We start from the raw sequence: 27,013 nt of genomic DNA on the forward strand, positions 1-27,013 counted from the left end.
CCGCTTCCGTGCCGTGTTTGACCATCCACCAGAAGGGAAGGCGGCGGGGGAGCGTCTGTTCTACCTCCGACAGGGGATGAGGAGCGCCCAGGATTTTGCTCTGGAGTTCCGGACTCTGGCGGCAGATGCAGGGTGGAATGAGCGGGCCCTCATAGACCACTTCCGCTGCAGCCTCCGGGAGGACGTCCAGAGAGAGTTGGCGTGCAGGGATACCACGTTGTCGTTTGACCAACTGGTCGACATGGCTATTCGGCTGGACACCCTGCTCGCCACCCGTGGACGTCCCGGGTGGGGGTCGCCCATTTCACCCTCCAGCACCTCCGAGCCGAGCCCTATGGAGCTCGGGGGTGCTGGCGCTAGAGAACGGAGGAGTAGGAACCCGAGGGGGGCCGTTCCCTGCACTAACTGTGGCCGTGGAGGGCACACCGCGGCTAGGTGTTGGGGAAGGTCCCCCGGTGGAGGTGAAGGCAGGCCACGCATTGGGGAGTCCCCCCAGGTGAGTAGGCGCCCTACTTACCCAGAGCTTTCTGTCGTTCACATAACCTTGCCTGTTTGTTTTCCACAGGTTGCACCTCGTTCCCAGCATAAGGCGCTAGTAGATTCAGGCGCAGCTGGGGATTTTGTAGATCGCCAGTTCTGTGTAGAGTTAGGGATTCCTCTCCTTCCCGTTGATAAGCCTTTCCCTGTACATGCCCTAGATAGCCGTCCGTTAGGATCTGGGTTGATTAGGGAGGTCACAGCGCCCCTTAAGATGGTGGCGCAGGGGGGTTGAGGAGACGATTCAGCTCTATCTGATTGACTCTCCTGCGTATCCGGTGGTGCTGGGGCTTCCCTGGTTGATTACCCATGACCCTACTATTTCGTGGCGAGAGAAAGCTCTTAAAGGGTGGTCTGCTCAGTGTGAGGGGCTGTGTCTGGGTGTTTCCATAGGGGCGACCTCGGTGGAAAGTCAGAATCTAATGCCAGCACTGCATATTCCCCCCGAGTATGAGGATTTGAAACTGGTGTTTAGTAAGACTAGGGCGGCGCAGCTGCCGCCTCATAGACAGGGGGATTGTGCGATAGATCTCCAGTCAGGAGCAGCCCTCCCGCGGAGCCATGTGTATCCCTTGTCTCAAGAGGAGAGGAAGGCAATGGAAACTTACATCGCCGAGTCTCTGAGACAGGGATACATACGGGCCTCCACTTCACCCGCTTCCTCGAGCTTCTTTTTTGTGAAGAAAAAAGATGGAGGTCTGCGCCCGTGTATTGATTACCGCGGTCTCAATCAGATTACGGTGAAGTACAGCTATCCACTCCCTCTGATTGCGACTATGACGGAGTCATTACACGGTGCTCAGTTCTTCACAAAATTGGATCTCAGGAGCGCATATAACTTGGTGCGCATTAGAGAGGGCGATGAATGGAAGACAGCGTTTAGCACGACCTCCGGACATTACGAGTATCTCGTCATGCCATATGGGTTAATGAATGCTCCCTCAGTCTTCCAATCCTTCGTCGATGAGATTTTCCGGGACATGCAGGGACAGGGAGTAGTCGTGTACATAGACGATATTCTGGTGTACAGTTCTACCCGAGCAGAGCATGTAGCCCTGGTGCGCCGAGTGTTGAGGAGGCTGTTGGAGCATGACCTATATGTCAAGGCAGAGAAATGTCTGTTCTTTCAGAAGTCGGTCTCCTTTTTGGGTTATCAGTTGTCTGCGTCAGGGGTGAAGATGGAGGTTGACCGGGTGTCAGCTGTGCGTAATTGGCAAACCCCAACCACTGTGAAAGAGGTGCAACAGTTCTTGGGTTTTGCGAATTATTACCGGAGGTTTATCCGGGGTTTTGGACAGGTGGCAGCTCCCATAACGTCTCTGTTGAAGGGGGGTCCGGTGCGCTTGCGGTGGTCAGCTGAGGCGGACAGGGCTTTTGGGAAACTGAAGGACCTGTTTACCTCAGCGCCGGTGTTGGCGCATCCGGATCCCGCTTTACCTTTCCAGGTAGAGGTAGACTCGTCCGAGGCCGGTATTGGGGCCGTTCTCTCACAACGGTCTGGCACACCACCTAAACTCCGCCCCTGTGCTTTTTATTCTAAGAAGCTCAGTCCGGCGGAGCGGAATTATGACGTAGGGGACAGGGAGCTGTTAGCCGTTGTACAGGCCCTAAAGGTGTGGAGGCATTAGCTTGAGGGGGCTCAACACCCTTTCCTCATTCTAACTGACCACCGTAACCTGGAATACATCCGGGCAGCTAGGAGACTGAATCCTCGCCAGGCCCGCTGGACTATGTTTCTAGCCCGGTTTGTGTTTAAAATCACTTACATCCCTGGGTCCCAGAATGGGAAGGCAGATGTCCTGTCTCGGCGGTATGACACGGAGGAGAGGTCCGTTGAGCCCACTCCCATACTACCAAAGTCTTGTCTGGTTGCACCGGTGGTATGGGAGGTCGATGCCGAGATCGAGCGGGCGTTACGCACCGACCCAAGTCCTCCACAGTGTCCAGTGGGTCGGACATACGTTCCGCTCGAGGTACGCGATCGCCTCATTTATTGGGCTCATACGTCCCCCTCCTCTGGACATCCAGGTATCGGCCGGACAGTTCACTGCCTTAGCACTAAGTACTGGTGGCCAACGTTAGCCAGGGATGTGAGGATTTATGTCTCCTCCTGTTCGGTGTGTGCCCAGTGTAAGGCGCCCAGACATTTGCCCAGGGGTAAGCTACAACCCCTGCCCGTTCCACAACGACCCTGGTCCCACCTCTCGGTGGATTTTGTTACAGACCTTCCCCCCTCACAGGGGAATACTACCATCCTGGTCGTTGTGGATCGGTTCTCGAAGGCCTGTCGTCTCCTTCCCATGCCGGGTCTACCTACTGCCCTACAGACCGCTGAGGCTCTGTTTACCCATGTCTTCCGGCATTACGGGGTACCCGAGGATATAGTTTCTGATCGAGGCCCCCAGTTCACCTCCAGAGTGTGGAGAGCGTTTATGGAACGGTTGGGGGTTTCGGTGAGCCTTACCTCGGGTTACCACCCGGAGAGTAATGGGCAGGTTGAACGTGTTAACCAGGATGTGGGTAGGTTTCTGAGGTCTTATTGCCAGGGCCGGCCGGAGGAGTGGGCGAGATACGTTCCTTGGGCCGAGATGGCACAGAACTCTCTCCGCCACTCCTCCACCCAACTAACCCCTTTCCAGTGTGTGTTAGGGTACCAGCCGGTTCTGGCACCTTGGCACGAGAGCCAGATCGAGGCCCCTGCGGTGGATGAGTGGGTGCGGCGCTCGGAGGGGACATGGAACGCTGCCCACGTTCATCTGCAGCGGGCCATCCGTCGGCATAAGACGAGCGCCGATCTCCACCGCAGTGAGGGGCCTGTGTACGCACCTGGAGATCGAGTCTGGCTCTCGACCAGAAACCTGCCCCTCCGCCTGCCCTGCCGGAAGCTGGGTCGGCGGTTTGTGGGGCCATTCAAAGTCCTGAGGAGGTTGAACGAGGTGTGTTACAGGTTAGAACTGCCTATTGATTACAGGAATATTAACCCCTCGTTCCATGTGTCTCTCCTCAGGCCGGTGGTAGCTGGTCCACTCCAGGACTATGAGATAGAAGAGACTCCTCCGCCCCCGTTGGACATCGAGGGGGCTCCGGCGTACACTGTGAGGTCCATCCTTGATTCGAGACGCCGGATGGGGGGTCTCCAATATCTCGTGGAGTGGGAGGGGTACGGCCCGGAGGAGCGGTGCTGGGTGCCGAGGAGGGACATATTAGACCAGTCCCTGCTGACCGAGTTCCATCGGGGTCATCCTATGCGCCCTGCTCCGCGTCGTCCTGGTCGTCCCCGAGGCCGGGATCGGCGCACGGCTGGAGCCGCGCGTCAAGGGGGGGGTACTGTCACGGTTTCGGCCGAGGCTGCTCCTCCTCCTTGTTCGGGCAGGCTTCGGCGGTCGTCGTCCCCGGAGTACTAGCTGCCACCGTTCGATGTTTCATGTTTGTTTGGTTTTGTCTGTTTGTACACCTGTCCCTTGTTAGTGTTTGATTTTGTTTCCTATTTAGTTATCGTGTGTTGGGGCAGGTGTTATGTGTGATTGTTATGTCAGCTGTTGCTGTTGATGGTTTTTCTCTCTCGTGTTGTTTGTGTCGAGAGTCCGCACTGCGTGCGCCTTTTCTTGTTTTACGCACTGTTGTGTGTGTGCGTAATTTGTTCATGCCTCCCGGTTGGGTTGGCTATTCACCTGTTTGAAGTTACTATTTTGGATTACTAAAGTCTGTTGACGAACACCCTTGTTCCTGCGCTTGATTCCCTGCACCACATCCACACTCAGCGTTCTGACATATATAGGCTACTGCAGGTAAATTGAATGACACTGCACAGTCAATGTAAAAGCTCCCTGCATTCTTGCCCTATTTTAAATCGTGATAATACCTGCTGGGATCCCCAATTAACTAATTAGAACCATCTAGGATGGAAAAATTGGGGAAAGGCCTATACTTCAGTTAATGTGACAATAATTAAGTAGATCAGTGTTGTAGTCATAGGCAATATGCAACCCTGAATAAAGACCGTAGGTTACTAAACACTGTATGTTCGAGGGAAACTGTAGGATCTTAATTTGATCACTCTGTTGTTGCTGAGAATTTTCCTGCGCCGCAGGAAATGCAGCTGAGCTTTGTGATTTACATGAATTCACTGAAAACCCGCACTAACACATGGTTATATTAACAGTATTGCACTTTTCATGTAGTGTAATAGCCTAACCACCGATCAAGCAACATTCAAATCCTGTTGCTGAAGGATTATTTTGCTACGACAATACGGGTCAAATTAAGATCTTTGACACATGTAAAAAAAATCAAGTAATGCATAACATGCCGCTGATTTATGTCTCTGTAAGTCAATCAACCACTCCACAGATTTGGCCCTGTGTTCTTCATCTGTACAATACTTGGCAAGATGTGAAATCAGCCTCACCATAATGATGTTTCCTGGTAGTAAACCAGCATCAAAAGAAGTGCAGATTTAGGTTTTAATTACCTACTTTGTTCTACTTTGCATCTGTAAATCAATCAACCACTCCACAGATTTGGCCCTGGGTTCTGAACTGAAACGGGAAACAAGAATAACCTTGCAGGCTGACCTTCCCTCAAGTGTTTGTTTCCTATATGAAGTAAGGAGTGACTTGATTGATATGGTGTGTATTATATGTATAAAGATGATATTGAACAGGCTAAGTAAGAGGGCAGTAAGACATTTCTGAGAAGTTCACACGTCATAAAATAGGTAATATATTCAATATAAATCTGATACTTAATCTCTTACCCTCCTGTGTTCTTATTAGGATGGGCTATAAATATAGCTGCCTGCTCAGCAATGCTCTCACAGCCTAGTTATTTGTCACCAAGTGTTTCAAGACATATTTTGCGTCAACCTTTGATATAAAACTGTCTTGTTCTCTTCAGTTTTGATTTAGCCCCTCATTGGCAACGGAACTGTAAGTCACAGTTTTGCTGCCATTTTTCTACAATTTTTTTTTATCAAACCCATGTTAGTTTTTATGTTGTACCTCTTTCATTTTAACATTTTGTGTCAAGTAGATGCATATGATAACCATCAGCTTAAGTTTTGCAGGTAGCTTACACTCTTTTACAATAATGGTTTGTGGTAAGTAAATGGTAAATGGATTTACGTGTTGGACCAATTTTCTGCAATGAATTAAATGACAAATTAGAAGAACAGAGCATGTCCTTGCTCACTTAGTACAGTAGGACTGACATTTGGTCAAATGCTTGCATGACTAATTGGTAAAACACCTCTTTCTTTCTTTTTTACATGGCCGAGAATTTGACATGACACTTCATAGAACAATAGGACCAAGTTAGCTAAATTTGTTCTTTTCAGAAAGACTTTCCTTCTTTTATATTTTAAATATATTTTTTACATATCTGCTCTTACCTTCATACAGACATGCATACAGTACAAGGCTAAGAGTGTGGAGTGGAAGATGAGGCTGTAATGTCATTTGTGGTATGAGGCTCTATCACTGTGTCTTTCTTAACCACAAAGCAACTGCTTAAAACATTGAAGAGGGGTGGAGTCTCATGAAATACTAACAGAAATTTAATAAGATTGCTAACAGCAATCTGGTTGTCATATATTGGTTGCCATTTATTGACTTGCAGAACCATAAATCAGCTGCATTTTAGACTTTTATTTCACTTTTATCTGGATGTAGTACTGCTGTGTGAACAACATCATCATAATATCCCCATCCCAGTTTTAAGTTGCGTTTTCACAGCTTTATTCTAAATGCATGAACATTTATCTTTCATGTAGTTTTCACCATCAGATAGGTGCAATAGCCACTTCAATTAACTTCATTTGAGCATATTGTCAAATGCAAGTGGAGCTAAATTACAAGAAGCCAAATACTCTGCAGCAAAACAATAATAGCTACAGTTTTATCCATTACATCTGAATACAGCAGCTGAAACAGTGATAATGCCCTGACTAATGTAGCTGTTTATGGCGGCAGGTAGCCTAGCGGTTGAGAGCGTTGGGCCAGTAACCGAAAGGTCGCTGGTTCAAACCCCTGAGCCAGCTAGGTGAAAAAATCTGCCGCTGTGCCTTTGAGCAAGGCACTTAACCCTAATTGCTCCTGTAAATCGCTCTGGATAAACAGTGTCTGCTAGGAGGAGGAGAGAAGCCTTATAGCTGTAATCAGTGTGGGAAGAGCTTCAATGCATCAGGAGCCCTGAGCAATCACCAACGCATACACACAGTAGAGAAGCCTTATAGCTGTGATCAGTGTGGGAGAGTTTTGCTCGAGATTTCACCCTGACTACACACTAGCGAACACACACTGGAGAGAAATCTTACTCCTGTCTATGTGGAAAGAGCTTTGCTCATTCAGGGTCACTGAAAAAACACCATAAAGCACAAACATATTATTTCATCTCCCTCCTCTCCGGCACCGGATCCAGATCCCTAAATAAAGTTTCAATAGAAAACGTCTTGTAAAGAGTAATCTAGCTCCCATTCTCTAAGAGTTTACTAAATCGGATTAACATGGTAACCTGTGTAGCATAATATGAAGCTCTGAATCCATATGTATCAAGCATCTTGGAGTAGGAGTGCTCTGTGTGTGTGGAGGGGGGGGGGGTGTTAAGAGCTGTATCTTATTTCATTAACAACTATTATCCATTAAATAATTGTACACTGAAGAGTAATGTTTCAACAATACTAAGTGTGTATTCATGTATTCAATTGATCAATAAATTAAATCCACTATCTGCTCAAAACAAAATAAAAAAAATAACAGTGTCTGCTAAATGACTAAAACACTACATCATCTGACATTTGATAGTGGTTCAATCAGTGATGACACAATTCATTTCACAGGTAAATTATGAAAACAATTGATAGAGTTTGCAGATTTATTTTTACTTCATGAGAACATTTCACAAAAATCATATTGTATGACCTTTTGATACTTTGTCTCATCTGGACTTCGTCTCTCACTCTTCAGCCGCATTCCCCTGGAAAAGAATCTTACCCTTTACCATAATGGGATTTTTATAGCTTTTATATTAACCATTTGCTATTTTTTAGTCACGGTTTAAAAAATAAAAATGGCATTCAATTTAATTGTACCTTGCTGCCAATTTCACGGCTCTTGGCTCTCATCTTGTTGACCTGGGACTCAGAGATGTCAGCACGCTCCTGAGCTTCCTCCAGCTCATGCTGCACCTTCCTGTACCTGGACAGGTGAGTGTTGGCCTGCTCCTCCTGTTTGGATTGCAAATACAACATTCAACAATTATACTGCATGTTTGGGAAAATGCAGAAGTTCAAATGTCAAATAATTTGTTTATGTTATCATCATGAACATCTTATAAATAAAGACAACAGAAACAAACTACAAGGTAGAGAGTCTCAGTAAACTTGATTATGGTACTGTATGTTTGCCTTTATTCAGGTTTCTTATAATAATAATAATAATAATAATAATATGCCATTTAGCAGACGCTTTTATCCAAAGCGACTTACAGTCATGAATTTGGTTTATGTGTTACCTATCCCATTTTGTATTCTACTTATTTTTTACTTCAGGTTGCACATTAGATACGATTATGTAAAACATATTTTCCCATAACCATCATTATTTACTAGGCCTATATACTGTATTGAGCAGACGCTGTAATCCAAAGCAGTTTACAGTCATGTGTGCATACATTTTCCATATGAGTGGCCCCAGCAGGTTCAAATACCCTTCGCGTTGCAAGCGCCATGCTCTACCAACTGAGCCACACAGGACAAGTACTTTACTTTATTTTAGTCTGCTTTATGACTTAGTAATTGTAACAACTTTCTCTGTTACATTTTTATTACCTAATAACAAACTTGATTTATTGATGATTCTTTGAAACAAGTAGGTGCAAGTACCTAACACATTGTAAGTAATAGTAATAATTTGAAATAAGTACCAAAATGTACTGATTGATTTGATTGTAAAAATTGTTTTAATTATGTCCCCATTACTTCAGAAAAAAATCTGTCATGGAGTATGATACTCACAGCTTCCTCAGCTGCTCTCTTGTAGGCCTTCATTTTCAACTGAAGCCTGTCCACCAGATCCTGCAGCCTGCTCACATTCTTCTTATCCTCCTCAGTCTGTAGAGTTTACAAGAGATTGAAATGTCCTGTCAAATAGTCCACTGCAGTATACAATATCTTGTTTTTTATCATCAATTAATCATGGTTATACCTGGTAGGTGAGCTCCTTGACTCTTCTCTCATATTTGCGAACACCTTTAATGGCTTCAGCTCCACGTCTCTGTTCAGCATCAACTTCACCCTCCAGTTCACGGACCTTACAGATAAGAGTACATGTTATTCTCAGTTAAGGTCTCATATATAATGTAGCTTGCTCTATACCTGTATATGCTGTAATGTATAGTACATACCCTAGCCTCCAGTTTCTGGAGTTGTTTCTTTCCGCCCTTCATGGCCAGGTTCTCAGCCTCATCCAGACGGTGCGCCAGGTCCTTGACTGTGACCTCCAGGTTCTTCTTCATTCTCTCCAGGTGACTGCTGGTGTCCTGCTCCTTCTTCAGCTCCTCTGCCATCATAGCAGCCTGGAATAATATGTTGTGTACATTGATTATATAAACACTTCTGCAGTAATTGTAAAATGATAATTATATGATAGTTACTGATGATGTATGTCAATTAAATGTCCTAACTATTTTTGCTTAAGATATTGGCATTATTACTCAAGAAAATAAAAAATGATCTGAACACAATAGATACAAAAGGCAGAACATGAAACTCACATCAGTGATTGCCTTCTTGGCCTTCTCTTCTGCATTTCTTGCCTCCTGGACGGTGTCTTCCATTTCACCTTGGACCTGAGTAAGGTCAACCTCCAGCTTCTTCTTAGTGTTGATGAGGCTGGTATTCTGAATGAATTGGGGGCATTTAATCACATGGCAAAAAATGATTGTACCTTACCCCATTTGTAACCGAGAGAAAGTTAATATTTTATATGTACCTGAGAGTGCAGTAGTCCAACACGCTCACTGGTATCAACCAGCTCCTGCTCCGCCACTTTGCGGCCTCTCTCTGTCTGCTCCAGGGCAGCCCTCAGTTCTTCAATTTCAGCCATCATTAGGTTATTCCTGCGCTCCACCATGGATATCTGCTCCTTCATGTCATCTGCGACGCGGAGGGCATCGTCAAGTTGCAGTTGGGTATCCTGAGGATTATTTGAAAATGTATTCTAACAACATCTAAAGAGAAAGAACAATTCATTTGGGACTCAATACAAAAATAAAGTTTATACCTTGAGTGCTCCCTGGACATTCCTCAGCTGTTTCTGGGCTTCAGCAGCCTGACGGTTGGCATGGCTCAGCTGAATCTCCATCTCATTGAGGTCTCCCTCCATCTTTTTCTTGACTCTCATTGCATCATTCCTGCTCCTGATCTCAGAGTCCAGAGTGCTCTGCATGGAGTCAATCACCCTCTGGCTGTTTCTCTTGATCTGCTCCATCTCCTCATCCTTCTCTGCCAGCTTCCTGTCAACTTCCCCTTTGATCTGGTTGAGCTCCAGCTGTATACGAAGAATTTTGGATTCCTCATGTTCCAGTGTGCCCTATAGAATTGAACAATGACCAAACCATTAAATAATATAGTGATGTAGGTATGACATGTATATTATCATGATCACTTTGTTGACATAAAAACTATTGTGGTGTATACCTCTGCTTCCTCTAGTGCAGCCTGGATTTCTGCCTTCTCATTTTCCACCGTCTTCTTTGCCTTATCCAGCTCATGGATGCTCTTTCCAGACTCACCAACCAGTTCAGTCAGGTCAGAGATCTCCTCTATTGAAATGAAAAAGGGAGAGAAATTAACAACATTGTGGATTTGTATCCACACATACAAGAGCATAGACGGTGCACTGTAAAAAAGTGAGTGATTTATTTTAAATTCCCCATACGTTGCAAGTTCTTGTTCTCTCTCTTCAGTGTCTCCAGGTGGTCCAATGCTTCTTCATAGGAGTTCTTCATCTTGAACAGCTCAGTGCTGAGAGAGCGAGCCTCTTTCAGAGACCCATCTAGCTCTGCCTGGCCCTCCTCGTACTTCTGCTTCCACTCTGCCAGAACCTGGGAGCACAGTTTAGTAAATTAATATGCAATAATTAATAATGTATAGATTTTACTGTATTTCATTGATGTCTTTGTCAAAACGTTACCCTGTCAAAGTTCCTTTGCTTCTTGTCAAGCTGGGCAGCCAAAGCATTAGCTCTCTCTACATCAATCATGAGATCCTCCACTTCACCCAGCAGTCTCTGCTTGGTCTTCTCCAGAGAAGCACACTTGGAGTTTGTTGCTTCAACAGCATCCTGCGCATCTTGCAGACGCTGGGTAAGCTTTTTCCTGTAAAAAGACAGAAAAAAACTCTCATTTTAGCCATTGTAGGTACTTTGGTGATTATGAAGATAGAGTAGTAGAATGTTTTTTAATTACTTGGCATCCTCCAGCTCCTCAGTGCGCTGAATGGCATCGGTCTCGTATTTGGTTCTCCACTGAGCGACCTCACTGTTGGCTTTGGATAAGGCCCGCTGCAGTTCAGCCTTGGCCTCCTGCTCTTCCTCAAACTGCTCCCGGAGCAGATCACAGTCATGGCGGGCTGACTGCAAACCATGGGCTAGGGCATTTTTGGCCTAATGGTCAGCAGTAACAAAACAAAAGTTTAAATTAAACACTTAAGCCAAATGGAACATTTATATGAATCACAAAGAGGCAGTATTGTAGAAGATGGCAGTTGACCTTCACTTCCTCTTCAATCTGCCTCTTGAGTTCCTCAATCTGCTGTGTGTAAGCCTGCTTGGTCCTGGTCAGCTGGGAAACAAGAGATTCTTTCTCCTCCATCTGACGACCAAGTTCACCTGATTGAGACAGAAAGTTGGAAGTTAGGTTTATTGGTATTATGAAAAACAAACAGAAATACTAACCTTCCATTTTAAACTCACCATTCTCAGTCAGAAGCCTTGCTCTCTGAATATTTATGTCATTAAGTTGGCGGACATGCTCATCATTCTTTGTCTTCAATTCACTCAGTTGATCTTCAAGGGTTCGGCACATTTTTTCTAGATTACCCTATCAAGAATGTTTAACAGGTTATTGAGCCATTTTTCATGTGTATTTATGAGTTTTTTAAATATTCTGGCAACCACATCATCTCCCACCTTTGCTTTGGCGATAGCTTCCATGTTGCTGGAGAGGTCATCAATCTCCATTTTGTATTCACTCTTCTCCTTCTCCAACTTCTGCTTGACACGCTGGAGGTTGTCTATTTGCTCTCCCAGTTCTGCCACAGTGTCGGCCTGCTTCTTACGGAGAGCAGCAGCGGTGGCCTCATGCTGCAGGGTGGACTCTTCAAGATCACGACGCAGCTTCTGGAACTCAGCCTCACGCTTCTTGCTCATCTCAATCTGAACAGATGTTGCACCACCAGCCTCTTCAAGCCTCTCACTGATCTCCTCAAGTTCCCTGGAAAGATCAGACCTCTGCTTCTCAACCTTGGCACGAGCAGCACGTTCAGCTTCAATCTCCTCCTCCAGCTCCTCAATACGGGCCTGAATTATACAATGGATTTAAATGTTTATTTGCTTAGAACATGCAATTTGGAAGATAGTGCTCCAGAATGTAGTTATGTTATTAATCTTATTTTGAACTGACAGATCACCTGGAGTTCTTTGATTTTTTTCTGAAGCTGAGCACCAAATGCCTGCTCATCTTCAATTTTGCTGAGAAGTTGGCTTGTCTCAAAATCTTTCCTGTTTTGGATAAAAAGTATATATTAAAATATATATCAGGTGATCCCTTCTGAGAGAATGGTTCAACAACAGCTTAGATTTTAAATGTACTTCTTGATCTTCTCATCTGACTGCTGCTTGTCATTCTCCAGGTCCATCAAGGACTCCAGGGCCAGTTTCAGATCTCCTTCAAGCTTCCTCTTGGCTCTCTCAAGGTCCATGCGGACCTTCTTTTCTTGCTCCAGGGAACCATCCAACTAGACCACACAAAAACAGTTTCACAATATTAGGTAAACAGTACATTTATTTTATTTCCTTGGATGATAACATTAAGCTGTTTTAAGAGGGCTATGTATGCCTTTGGTTGTCACATCTCTTACTCACATCATCCACTTGCTGTTCAAGCTTGGTCTTGGCTTTGGTCAGAGTGTTGACTTTGTCTTCCTCTGCCTGGAGATCATCAAGGACCTGTTGGTGCACCTCTTGGAGGGCTTTCTTCTCCTTGGTCAACTTGATAATGCTCTCATCTTGAGAAGACATCTCCTCTGTCAGGTTTTTAACCTAAATTGAATTATTTAGTATAAAATCATCAATGCTTTGTCTTTTACATTTAAAATGAATACACAACTTCACAACCTTGTAACAAATGGTAAACCTTATTTTCAGTGGCATGTTTCTCTTTCTCCACTTTGGCCAAGGTGAGCTCCAAGTCATCAATGTCTTTCTTTAGCTCAGAGCATTCATCCTCCAGTTTTCTCTTTTTGGCAGTCAGCTCAGCATTGAACTCCTCCTCATCCTCCAACCTCTCAGTTGTCTCTTTGAGTTTGGCTTCCATCTGGATCTTACTCTTGATGAGTCCCTCACATCTTTCCTCAGCATCAGAGAGAGTATTCTCTTCCTACAGCAGATAAAATATAAATGAAACAACACTGGAAATCAAAGGCCAATAAAATGACATAAAAAATAATTGTATTAAACAAGCAATTTCTTAACTTACAGATGCTATCTGTAGCTGCAGGTCATTATTTTCCTGCTGCAGAGAAACCATTTTCTCCTCAAGCCCTTTTATCTTGGCCAAGGCCTTTGCCAGATCCTCCTTCATTTTCTCAAAGTTTTCCTTCATTGCGGCCATCTCTTTTTCAGTTTCTGCTGATTTTAAAAGAGGCTTGATCTTGAAGTACAGCTTCATCCATGGCCAGTGTTTGACATTCATAAAAGAGCGGATGTTGTATTGGATGGAGTAAATTGCTTCTCTGTTAATAATAAACATTAAAACAAATAGTTTTGGGGGGATTCTCTTCACTGGCTCAATATAACGTACACTATAACAGTGTTTCTGAATCCTGGTCCTGGGGACCCCAAGGGGTGCACATTTTGTTTTTTACCCTAGCACTTCACACCTGATTGCATTAATTAACTCATCATCAAACATTTGATAAGTGGAATCAGGTGTGTAGTACTAGGGCAAAAACTAAAATGTGCACCCCTTTGAGTCCCCAGGACCAGGGTTAAAAAACACTGTTCTGTAAAATAGTGTAGCTACCGTCTCGCCATCATCTTGACAAACTCTTTCCTCATGACGTAGCCTCTGCAGAGAGCCTGAGTCATGGTCACCAGAGTAACCAGTTTCTCATCTCGCATCTCCTCCAGAGTACCCAACAGACCAGCTTTGAAGAACACCTACAGGAATATTGATCTTCATTATATTTATAGAAGATACAGAGCTACAATTATTTTCAATTAAGCTCAATGTTTGTGGTTTTTGTGGGAAAAGTGATGCTGCAGTCTATTGCTCTACCTTGGTGTGCCCAAACTTGTACTGACTCTTGTCCACATCTATTGATCCCAGGAGCTTCTCTGAAGCCTTCTTGTTGTCAATAAATTGTCCATCAGGGATGACACTTGCATTCAATACTTTGTATCTGACATGATGATTAAGGGGGATAAAATATATATACAATACAAAATACATTAGTATGTGATGTGATCATGCCTGTGAAAGAAGTACTTTAAAATCTTTTTGGCATTTTCCCTCACTGAACATTAATTACCTCTGCTTGAAGTCACCATATTGGATTCTGCTGGGGAAGCCCTTTCTGCAGATTCTGATGCCTTCCAGTACACCATTACACCTCAGCTGGTGGATGACCAGGAAGTTCTCCATCAGACCTTAACCATAGGGAAAACATTGTATTAAACTCCTTGACATATACTAAAACATCTAGGGATTTTACATGCTTATTTTAAAGAAGATTATTTATGCTTGGCATTAAAGATGTCTGTTGTATTGTTAATCTCACAGTACACACCTGGTGTCTTTGATTCATTCGGAATCAAACATCGCACAAAGTGAGGATGGGTGCTCCTCAAGTTGGTCATCAGCTTGCCCAAATTCTCCTGTGGGATTGGAAAATGTGTAAATTGGGAATGAGATTCTGTAATAAACAAAGTTGTGTTTGACACCTTTGATTAAAGCCACATTCTGTAAGATGTCCAGTCATTTCAATTAATAAAATATACCCATGGATTTGGAAGAATATTAATTATGAATAGAGATGATATACAACTGTTTTACCTTATCATAACCCAAAAAACGAAATACCAATGATAGCTACCTATTAGCCCCCCACGTTACACCTTATTACATCATAATAAAGGATAATACGAATGTAGATACCCTGAACAGAGCCGACACAGTCTGGAAGGAACCACCCTTCTTCTTCTTGCCTCCGCCTCCTTTTGCAGCATCTGTTTACAAATGTGTTAGGCCAGTTATTTTCTCATCCCAATTACATTTGTACATATTGTCACTGCCTGAAAACGAATATTGACTCATGTACATTATATACAGTGGGTCAATCTAAAGAATACTGTATTGAATATGTATATAATCATATATAAATCTAGTATACTGACATTTCCAGTAATACTAATGCTATTTAACTCAAATGACCACTTCAAACGCAATGCTTTATAACCATAAACTATATAACAAGGGAAGGGGTAGATATAGTCTCCTCCTGTAGTATGAGAAATTCAGGATACTATGGGATGTACCGTCTGCTTGTGAAGCTGCTGCTCCTACATACAGCAAAGCCAACAGTTTGACTGAGGACTTCTGGTAGAGCTGCACAACAGAGTCGTTCAGGGGGTCCTTGTTCTTGTCCAGCCAGCCTGTGACACTGTATTCCACAGTGCCAGCATAGTGCACCAGGGCAAAGTGGGCCTCAGCCTTGCCTTTTCCAGGTTTAGGCTTCTCAAAAGCTTTGGTTTTACCAAGATGCTGGTCATACAGCTTGTTCTTGAAGGTAGTGTCTGAAGCCTTGGGGAACATGCACTCCTCTTCAAGGATGGAGAAGATGCCCATTGGCTGTTGGTGACAAGACGATGTGAAATATTAAACTGATAAGCAGACATGTCTGTTATTGTATTGTCTGCTTTTTTAAGATCTCACCTACCTTCTCAATAAGCTCAATGCAGGCAGCCAAGTCCATACCAAAGTCAATGAACTCCCATTCAATTCCCTCTTTCTTGTACTCCTCTTGCTCCAGTACAAACATGTGGTGGTTGAAAAACTGTTGCAGTTTCTCATTGGTGAAGTTGATACAAAGTTGCTCCAAGCTGTTGTACTAATGTTCAAATACAGAAACATTGAAAGTCAAGAGTTACCCAACATGACTGCTAGTTCATATTTTCATCAGCATATATTGTACAAGCATAATGTCTACTCTTGGTTATTGTAATTTGTTTAAGCAGAAGGATGAGCTGAACAGCAACGTGCTGAATTTAAGATATACAAATACTCACATCAAAGATCTCAAATCCAGCAATGTCCAAAACACCAATGAAGAATTGTCTAGCCTGCTTTGTGTCCAACATCTCATTGATACGGACGACCATCCACAAGAACATTTTCTCATAGACAGATTTACAGAGGGCCATAGTTGAATTGTTCACCTATAGAAAAAAGGTAATAATAATATTCACATTCATTTTACCTTTTGCAAATCTACTACAATTGAAAATAGTCTAAAAGATTCTACCTGTGGCACAGTCTGCCCCTTGGTCACCATCTCATTCCCGACCTTCACTCTGGGGTAGCACAGAGCTTTGAGCAAGTCAGCAGAGTTCAGGCCCATGAGGTAGGAGATTTTATCAGCCTCTGGTTGGGAGAGAAAATGTAACATGCACGTTAAACATTAGGCTATATTTTGTTGGTACATTGCTTAAACCTGTAAATTAAGCTGTATAAAGTAGGCTGGAAGAAACTTGATAATTAACCTTGACCATTTCAAAGTACAGTACAGTTGATATTGCAAGAGACAAGGTAGGCTAGTTGCCCATTGAGAAATTATATAAATAAAAAAGGTTGCATTCTGATAGTTACCCTCAGTGCCATCAGGCTCTGCCTGCTCCTCGCGCTGCTTCTGCTTGAACTTCATTGCCCCATGATGCATCACAGAACCAGTCAGCTTGTAGATGCCTATCTTCTCCTCAGCAGTGAAGCCCAAAATGTCTATGGCCATCTATGGAGAATTAAAGCATGTTTGATTTATGCTTTCTTTAAATGTTGTTTTTTTGTGTGGATTATTTACCCAGTTTTCAGTAACACAATGACAGAGATTGTTAAAATGTTCTCTGGAAATGTTTTAGGGAATATTGCTTTGTTAAGATATAAGCTACAATATCAGTTAACATGTTTTCGAAGGCATACCAACACGATACAAGTTGCTTTTGAATAGCTTTTTAGACGTTTTCACATTCTGTAGAGAAACCTTGGCTTTCAAGATCATACAATTATATTTTTCCTACATTGTTGTAATTTGTTTTACTTACATCAGTGGCGATGAACTCCTCTGTATCATCAATACTCTTGACAGCGATTTCACCCTGACTTATCATAGGATAGTCATAGGGGTTGGTGGTGATCAGAAGTGCCTCTGAAATACATACAAAAGTTTGAAAACATACAGTATTTAGCACAGTTACAATTACTGTATGTATAATGTATGTACTGTTGGCCCTATGCATTCCATGTCAGATTTCTATATTTGTCTCTCACCCAGCAATTGTGGCTGGTGTCCAGTCATGAGCTGATAGAAGATGTGGTAGCTTCTCTCAGCAGACAGCTGGAATGTCACTCTGGACTTCTCCAGTAGATCTGTAGAGTAGGTTTTTGTATGAGCAGGAGTCTTTTTCATGTGTGAATCACAATTGGATAAAGATACACTGATCAGGAGGCACTTACATGTTTCAATATCAGCAGAGGCCAACTTTCCAGTTGATCCAAAATGGATTCTGATGAACTTACCCTGAAAGGTTCATTAGATGGCCATCAGTATATTACCCTTCAAAACCAAGAAAGCTCACAAATACAAAGAGGGGGTTTTAAACTTACAAAGCGGGAGGAGTTGTCATTTCTCACGGTCTTCGCATTACCATAGGCCTCCAGTAGCGGGTTGGCTGCAATGATTTGATCCTCCAGCGAACCCTATAGATGTCATCACATTTGTTAGTGTTTTGATGATGCATACATACTGGATCTTCGATGCATACAACCCCCTTATACTAGATCTGTAAGGCTACAGTAATATTTCTGACCTTAATTTTGCCAGAAGCAGCTGCTGTTGCTTGTTCTTTCTTGCCTCCAGCCACTGCGATTGTCGCAAAGTACTGGATGACACGCTTGGTATTCACAGTCTTTCCTGCACCGGATTCTCCACTGGGAGTATACACAGATTAGTTTTACTCTTATCGGTCATCTTTGTTTCAATAATCTCAGTAAGAGCACTTTATCTACTAAACTGCAATGCTACTGAACATCCATCAGGGAGCTAGTTGTAAAGTTAGTTATTCAACAATATTCTTACCCACATTTAGTCATTGATTTGGACTTACGTGATCAGAATTGACTGGTTCTCATGGTCTGAAAATGGAAAGGTAAGTGCAAATCAGTTTCAGAGTTATTCTATAATTCTGTACAGTAAATTGTTGTTGTAGTAGCATGGGTATTTGTGTACCAGTGAGCATGAATTGATATGCATTATCAGAGATGGAGAAGATGTGGGGTGGGGCCTCAATTCTCTTTTTTCCTCTATAAGCATTCACAACCACAGAGTCGTACACTGGGAGCCACTTGTAGGGGTTCACCGTGACGCAGAACAGCCCAGAGTAGGTCTGTAACAGAGGAGAATATTTATCAACTCTTCATTGATTCATGTATTTACTGCTAGATAATCTTTTACTTTAAACTCACATAGATCATCCATGCTGCGTAACGCTCTTTGAGGTTATACAGAACAGTGGGCTCGTTGAGGTGGGTCATCATGGCCATGTCCTCGATTTTATCGTACTTTGGAGGGTTCATGGGGTGGATATCGTCCTCCTTTACAGTGAGGACCTGTGACAGGAATAAATTAGATTAAGGTTTTAACTCATATCACAGTTTTTAGCTTAGAAAACAGCATAGCCATCACTGCAATACAATTTGATTTGATTTGCATTACAGTATATCAATAAAATATTTACTTACTTTGTTACACAGAGTTTTGACAGTGGCTTTGCCACCCTCTTTACTCTGGAGAACCCCTTTAAGGTACATCTCTTTGGGCTCAACCACAAAGAAAGCTGTTTTGGCATCAAAGGGAGCGGTCTGGGCTTCAAGCCTCTCCCTTTCCGGCTTTCGGAGGTAGATGGCCGCCGGGCCAAATGCCGCCATCTCTGCATCTGTGCTCATGATTGCCCTGTGCCAAGAAAAGACAGGGCTATTTTATCTACAATGACAAATACCAATGCTAATCATTATCTTCCACAAACATTTGATCAGTAAGAATCTGAATGATGTTTAGATCCTGGTGATGAAGCCACATGTTCTTACTTACACAAAATGTATCTGAAAATCTTTACTGTAATGAACCCTGATCTTTAGGGTTCATTATGATTTTCAGCTGAATATAGAAATCATGAAATGGAGATACATAGTGATGCTGTCCAACTTTCCTTCCATTTTCAGGGGAGAAACTGTTTCCCTAACATAGCTTGGAGTCATGAATTAATTTTATACCATTTTCATTTTCATTTCCATCATCAAGATCCAGTTAAGCATATTCCTTTAACTTATCTTGGTAAAGGCTATAGTTTGTGTTAAACAATGTAAGTGCTCCCCACTCAATGTTTCCCCATACTAACATTGTACGTGCCAGATACAGTTAACACAATTTACCTATTTTTATGCCCAAGTTCGTAGGATGTTGTTGTGACCAAGTTGGAAAGATGTTGATACTTGAAAAGAAAGAGTTTTCAATACACACATATTATATATACACAACTGAAACTAGTACAAAATGAATCATCTGTGATTGTAGGAGTATGTTTTTTCAATAAGTAAACCAGACATAAATGTACCTCTAAATGAACAAATAAGCATATATTTGGCCACTGTTAAATCATTGTGAGAGCTGTGGCACTTACTCACCTTTGCTGGGGGGCCTTCAGTCTAAGAGGGGTCTTCGATGGCTTCTTTTATAGAGAGATGTGTGTTCACTCAGCAGAGGCAGCCCTCCCTTTTGGGACATGTACTTTTTCTTTATTTGGTCATGTACGTCTACCCCTTCTCACTTCAGCATCGTTACTTGTGTCACTGTTTATATAGGAACTAATAGTGTTACCAGCATTGTCTAGAACCTGTGTAACATAGTTTATAATATTCCCAAAGGATTTTTGGTTAAACCAAACAATTAAGTAACATTTTAAAAAATTGTCAATTTTAGCAATTTATCCCAGGAAACAATTGTAAGCCTATTTCCTAATTATGCACATAAAAACATTTGCATCATTATGATGAATTTTCTAAGAGGATTTCATAGAGGATATTTGAATGTCTTACATTTTTTCATAACCTGGCAAATTGGTGCAGACGGTCATTTTTGTGACCCTGACATTGTTTAATATGTAGTGATATGTGACAGTATTGAATTGTAATAATGTTTAGATGTTTGATAAGCATCACAATGGTTAGGATTAGGATAGATAGAAAAAGGTCTGTCACCTCAGCTGTGGTTGTTTTGTCTCTCACCGGAGTAAGAATGGTGCTAAGAATGGTGCTAAGAATGGTGCTAAGAATAGTGCCACAAGTCAAGTGCTGTAAGAGCTGAAGGCTACTTTCTGTGAAAAGTAGACATTCTGTGAAAAGATGGGATCGTACATATTTGATTACAAAATTAGAAGATGCATTGTTTTTCCAGTTTATTGTGTATACAGTACCTTGAATCAAATATGCAACTCCAATAAGTAGTAGTTTTCACTGGGTATAAATGTAATACCCAAAGGATCATCACAAACTGACCTTTATGGAAGAAATTGTTCCAAATGTCTCCTGAGTATTTGAGAGAGATCAACTGATGCTAATTTAAGACAATATTCATTATGCTCTCATACCATACGATACATCCAAATGGGGACAGTGTCTTAAGTATTCTTTAGTGGTCCCACATGTGATAAAGTTGCAATACAAATGTGATACACAATATCTTTGGCTTCCCCGTAGGTTCTTATTAGGACATAAAACAAATATAGCCTCTTGCTCATTCATGCAGACACTATTGAGATTGTTGACAAATGCATTGAGCCTCACTGTAATTTAAGTGGCAGATACCTTTTAACCTTTCAGCATCCAGCTGTAAAGAACCCTAATGTAGGCTCACGCTCTCAGATGGTTCTGCAGCCACTTCAGGATCATAAGAATATCTACTTTTTTTTTTTTATAGATATTGTCATTCAAACAAATTAATCGTTTTTTTTATTACGATATATTATTTTAAAGAATTACCTTGAAGTTAGGAAGAAGGCAAGTATTTCCATTATTGTTTTTGATTGGTTTATTTATGTTCATAGCAGTGTGCAGTTGAACCAGTATTTGTAATTATTGAATTGGTCATTTCTATAATATATTTAAATTAAATGTTATTTGCAGTATAAAAATATAAATCAAAGCGCATGCCTTTTGAAAATGTAGGGAAGAGTTTTTAAGGGACAGTTTACATATAGTTTATAGTTTATATACTGGTACTGCATAACAATGATTATGATAATAATGTAGTGTCTTAATCATTTAATAATTTAACATTTATTATTGATGAACTTATTAATATAGGCGTAACATTAATTAAATAAATGATGTATTATTATTATTTGTATTATTATATCATTTTTATTGGCCCATCCCCTCTTTGGAGGACAAAAGTAACTTTGTTTTACATTTTAGTTTTTACAGATTTTTTATTAGATATACTGTACATTTTACACAAATTTTACATAAATAGTACTTTTATACACAGTAGTTACATAACAAACAAGTATATATTTTTATATACACTGAGTGTACAAAACATTAGGAACACCTGATCTTTCCATGACATTGACTGACCAGGTGAATCCAGGTGAAAGCTATGATCCCTTCTTGATGTCCCTTGTTAAATCCACTTCAATCAGTGTAGATGAAGGGGAGGAGACAGGTTAAAGAAGGATTTTAAAGCTGTGAGACAATTGAAACATGGATTGTGTATGCGTGCCATTCAGAGGGTGAATGGCCAAGACAAAATATTTAAGTGCCTTTGAACAGGGTATGGTAGTAGGTGCCAGGTGCACCAGTTTGAGTGTATATATACTATATACCAAAAGTATGTGGACACCCCTTCAAATTAGTGGATTCGACTATTTCAGCCACACCTGTTGCTGACAGGTGTATAAAATTGAGCACACAACCATGGAATCTCTGTAGAATAACATGGGCAGTAGAATGGCCCGTACTGAAGAGCTCAGTGACTTTCAACGTGGCACCGTCATAGGATGCCACCTTTCCAACAAGTCAGTTCGTCAGATTTCTGTCCTGCTAGAGTTGCCCCGGTCAACTGTAAGCGCTGTTATTGTGAAGTGGAAACGCCTACGAGCAACAAGTGGTAGGCCGCACAAGCTCACAGAACGGGACCGCCGAGTACTGAAGTGCGTACTACGTAAAAATCGTCTGTCCTCGGTTGCAACACTCACTACCGAGTTCCAAACTGCCTCTGGAAGCAATGTCAGCACAATAACTGTTAGTCGGGAGCTTAATGAAATGGGTTTCCATGGCCGAGCAGCCGCACATAAGCCTAAGATCACCATGCGCAATGCCAAGCGTCGGCTGGAGTGGTGTAAAGCTTGCCGCCATTGGACTCTGGAGCAGTGGAAACGCGTTCTCTGGAGTGATGAATCACGCTTCACCATCTGGCACTCCGATGGACGAATCTGGGTTTGGTGGATGCCAGGAGAAGGCTACCTGGCCCAATGCATAGTGCCAACTGTACAGTTTGGTGGATGAGGAATAATGGTCTGAGGCTGTTTTTCATGGTTCGGGCTAGGCCCCTTGGTTCCAGTGAAGGGAAATCTTAATGCTACAGCATACAATTACATTCTAGACAATTCTGTGCTTCCAACTTTGTGGCAACAGTTTGGGGAAGACCCTTTCCTGTTTCAGCATGACATTGCCCCCGTGCACAAAGCGAGGTCCATACGGAAACGGTTTGTCGATATCGGTGTCGAAGAACTTGACTGGCCTGCACAGAGCCCTGACCTCAACCCCATCGAACACCTTTGGGATGAATTAGAACGCTGCCTGCAAGCCAGGCCTAATCGCCCAGCATCAGTGCCCGACCTCATCAATGCTCTTGTGGTTGAATGGAAGCAAGTACCAGCAGCAATGTTCCAACATCTACTGGAAAGCCTTCCCATAAGAGTGGAAGCTGTTATAGCAGCAAAGGGGGGACCAACTCCATATTAATGCCCATGATTTTGGAATGAGATGTTCAACAAGCAGGTGTCCACATACTTTTGGCCATGTAGTATACGGTTGAAGTTGGAAGTTTACATACACCTTAGCCAAATACATTTAAACTCAGTTTTTCACAATTCCTGACATTTAATCCTGGTAAAAATTCCCTGTCTTAGGTCAGTTAGGATCACCACTTTATTTTAAGAATGTGAAATGTCAGAATAATAGTAGAGAGAATGATTTATTTCAGCTTTTATTTCTTTCATCACATTCCCAGTGGGTCAGCAGTTTCCATACACTCAATTAGTATTTGGCAGCATTACCTTTAAATTGTTTAACTTGGGTCAAACGTTTCGGGTAGCCTTCCACAAGCTTCCCACAATAAGTTGGGTGAATTTTGGCCCATTCCTCCTGACAGAGCTGGTGTAACTGAGTCAGGTTTGTAGACCTCCTTGCTCGCACACGCTTTTTCAGTTCTGCCCAAAATTTTCTATAGGATTGAGGTCAGGGCTTTGTGATGGCCACTCCAACACCTTGACTTTGTTGTCCTTAAGCCATTTTGCCACAACTTTGGAAGTATGCTTGGGGTCATTGTCCATTTGAAGACCCATTTGCGACTAAGCTTTAACTTCCTGACTGATGTCTTGAGATGTTGCTTCAATATATCCAGATAATTTTCCTTCCTCATGATGCCATCTATTTTGTGAAGTGCACCAGTCCCTCCTGCAGCAAAGCACCCCCACAGCATGATGCTGTCACCCCCGTGCTTCACGGTTAGGATGGTGTTCTTCGGCTTGCAAGCAACCCCCTTTTTTCCTCCAAACATAACAATGGTCATTATGGCCAAACAGTTCTATTTTTGTTTAATCAGACCAGAGGACATTTCTCCAAAAAGTACGATCTTTGTCCCCATGTGCAGTTGCAAACCGTAGTCTGGCTTTTTTTATGGCAGTTTTGGAGCAGTGGCTTCTTCCTTGCTGAGTGGCCTTTCAGGTTATGTCGATATAGGACTCGTTTTACTGTGGACATAGATACTTTTGTACCTGTTTCCTCCAGCATCTTCACAAGGTCCTTTGTTGTTGTTCTGGGATTGATTTGCACTTTTCGCAACAAAGTACGTTCATCTCTAGGAGACAGAACGCGTCTCCTTCCTGAGCAGTGTGATGGCTGCGTGGTCCCATGGTGTTTATACTTGCGTACTATTGTTTGTACAGATGAACGTGGTACCTTCAGGTGTTTGGAAATGGCTCCCAAGGATGAACCAGACTTGTGGAGGTCTACAAAAAAATTTCTGAGGTCTTGACTGATTTCTTTTGATTTTCCCATGATGTCAAGCAAAGAGGCACCGAGTTTGAAGGTAGGCCTTGAAATACATCCACAGGTACACCTCCAATTGAGTCAAATTATGTCAATTAGCCTATCAGAAGCTTCTAAAGCCTTGACGTCATTTTCTGGAATTTTTCAAGCTGTTTAAAGTCACAGTCAACTTAGTGTCAACTTCTGACCAACTGGAATTGTGATACAATGAATTATATGTGAAATAATCTGTCTGAAAACAATTGTTGGAAACATTACTTGTGTCATGCACAAAGTAGATGTCCTAACCGACTTGCCAAAACTATAGTTTGTTAACAAGACATTTGTGGAGTGGTTGAAAAACGAGTTTTAATGACTCCAACCTAAGTGTATGTAAACTTCCGACTTCAACTGTATATATACATATACACACACACATTACATTTTGGATAGATAGTACTCAGACATCTACATAGTGTTTTCAGTAATAACTATTACCGATCATGAGATTTTTAATCCCACCCCTCTGCTATTCTCAGCCCATCCCACCTATTTCCATATGATGTATTATTAACATGGTAAATATAATATAGTATTTGCATTGATTTGTAAGCTCTGTACATTTTCTACTCCAAACACATAACTGACCAGAAGAAGAATATACAGTATTAGCTAACAGTATGTTAACAATGTGTCCATTGCTATATTGACTATGACAAAACTATTCAAACGTTTCAGAGGTCATATGGCCGCTAAAGCCAAAAGCTGATATTCCTTAGTATTTAAATATGTCAGCTCAAAGCAGCCTTAGCCCACAGCTGCAACCACCAGTGTGTGTGTGTGTGTATATGTGGTTGGGGGGAGGGGGCTGAACTAGGGGGAGTTGTTGTGGCAGTGAGAGCGAAAGCACGGTACAGACTACGAGGTCTGGTAGTTTATGCTATTTGCTTCTCTTTCTATAAATTAATGCTGACATGTGGGGAGAAGTGTTTGTGGTGCTGAAGACATCAGGAACTGGTGAGTTAATAAATCAAACATAACCATATTGATCAAAATTGTAGCTATCATTACATAATTACACCTTATTGAGCCAGATGAAAAAATGGCTCTCAGGAGTTAACATGGGGCGTTGTCAATTTGGTGTGGGGTTTACAAATTCAACTTGAATATTACATACAGCATTATAAGCCTTAGAGACTTCTGTGGATTTAGATCAAGGACTGTTAGCAGGTCAAATTATTATTTTGAGCAAATTGTTTATTTATTGTTTTGAGCAAATTGTTTAATATGTACCCAACAGGGAATCCGATGGACTCATGGCGAGCTAAAGTTATCTCCTGAGAAATATTAGGTGTGGCATTAATTATAAAGATTATGATTAAGACTTGTTTATGCGCAAAATATTTAATAGATCCTTGCGAGCCCCAAGGAGTGCTATTTTTGTTTAGCAATTTCAAATACTTAATATGTGATAGTATTAACAGCATATACATTATTTCATGACGTGATGTTCAAAACATAAATGTGAAGGTGATGTTCCAGTGGTCATTGGTCATTTAAGACACCTCTCTCATGCCAATAATATATAACAACAAAACGTGTTGTTTTGATGGAATAAACCACAAAGACAAAGGCATATGAGAAAGTCCGGACTTTACTTGATCACTGTTGACATTTCACAAGAAGATCATATTGTATGACTGCTTGGAAGTGTGTTTCATCTGTGGCACATATCCTATTCAGTTGCTGCCTTGCCCTGTAAAAGAATAGAAAATATCCCATCTATTTACTAATAAAATTCAGCTTGCTTCTAACGTGATTTACCTATGATGATTTCCAGTAAAGTCATAGATACAGTATTCATGAATATCTTATATATTTATAAAATAATAGAAATTAAGTTCTATTGAGTGAATCAGTTATAGGAATATGTTTTTTACCCTCCACAGAAGTATGTCTTTTTTTTTGTACTTTAACTTTCCAGCATCACGGCTGTTGGCTCACAGCTTGTTGATCTGGGACTCAACGATGTCAGCACACTCCTGAGCTTCCTCCAGCTCATGCTGCACCTTCCTGTACCTGGACAGGTGAGGAAGCCTCCTCAGCTTGTCTCTTGTAGGCCTTCACTTTGAGCTGCAGCCTGTCCACCAGAACCTGGAGCCTGTTCACATTCTTCTTATCCTCCTCAGTCTGTAGGCATTATAGACAATCTCAATAATGCTTCTCGAGACACAATATTCAAAGCCCTATATACTGTATCTACAGTGATGGATATCGTGAATATAAAGATTAGATACCTGGTAGGTGAGCTCCTTGACTCTTCCCTCATATTTGCGGAAAACTTTAATAGCATCTCCTCCACGTCTTTGTTCAGCTTCAACCTCACTCTCAAGCTCATGCACCTGGAATATTGATACAATATTATCTCAATAAATAATTTATTTTCCCATGTTTAACCAAGCCTGAAACTTTTCCACACACATAGATACCTCTTTAACTCCAGTCCAAGCATTTGAAAAAGAGAACAACTGATGGAAATTTAAGCTAGGATTTATTACTCTGTTGCACTTTTATTTATTTTGTGTGTTAAAAAGTATTCTGCACTCATCCCACTTGGCAT

At 42.0% G+C, this 27,013-nt stretch overlaps 1 protein-coding gene across 1 annotated transcript; it reads right to left on the reverse strand.

Annotated features, from left to right (window-relative positions):
* Positions 1–7,488: 7,488 nt before the first annotated feature.
* On the reverse strand, positions 7,489–19,029 carry LOC311134045 (myosin heavy chain, fast skeletal muscle-like; the record flags this gene model as incomplete). The annotated part of the gene is made up of 39 exons (XM_084167650.1): positions 7,489–7,509; positions 7,625–7,759; positions 8,549–8,644; positions 8,739–8,843; positions 8,938–9,108; positions 9,307–9,432; positions 9,525–9,728; positions 9,816–10,124; positions 10,232–10,356; positions 10,473–10,638; positions 10,728–10,911; positions 11,002–11,198; positions 11,305–11,423; positions 11,508–11,634; positions 11,724–12,113; positions 12,224–12,314; positions 12,405–12,550; positions 12,678–12,854; positions 12,949–13,191; positions 13,291–13,546; positions 13,837–13,973; positions 14,092–14,215; positions 14,345–14,462; positions 14,603–14,690; positions 14,971–15,041; positions 15,351–15,663; positions 15,752–15,922; positions 16,101–16,250; positions 16,337–16,455; positions 16,681–16,819; positions 17,130–17,233; positions 17,356–17,454; positions 17,542–17,605; positions 17,692–17,784; positions 17,895–18,015; positions 18,192–18,219; positions 18,314–18,470; positions 18,550–18,693; positions 18,826–19,029. 39 exons carry the CDS (start codon positions 19,027–19,029, stop codon positions 7,489–7,491), a joined length of 5,832 nt encoding a protein of 1,943 aa, XP_084023776.1.
* Between the last annotated feature and the right edge of the window lie 7,984 nt (positions 19,030–27,013).

This window comes from Coregonus lavaretus (assembly GCF_964263955.1).
Source record: "Coregonus lavaretus genome assembly, chromosome: 8".
Classification (NCBI taxonomy): domain Eukaryota; kingdom Metazoa; phylum Chordata; class Actinopteri; order Salmoniformes; family Salmonidae; genus Coregonus; species Coregonus lavaretus.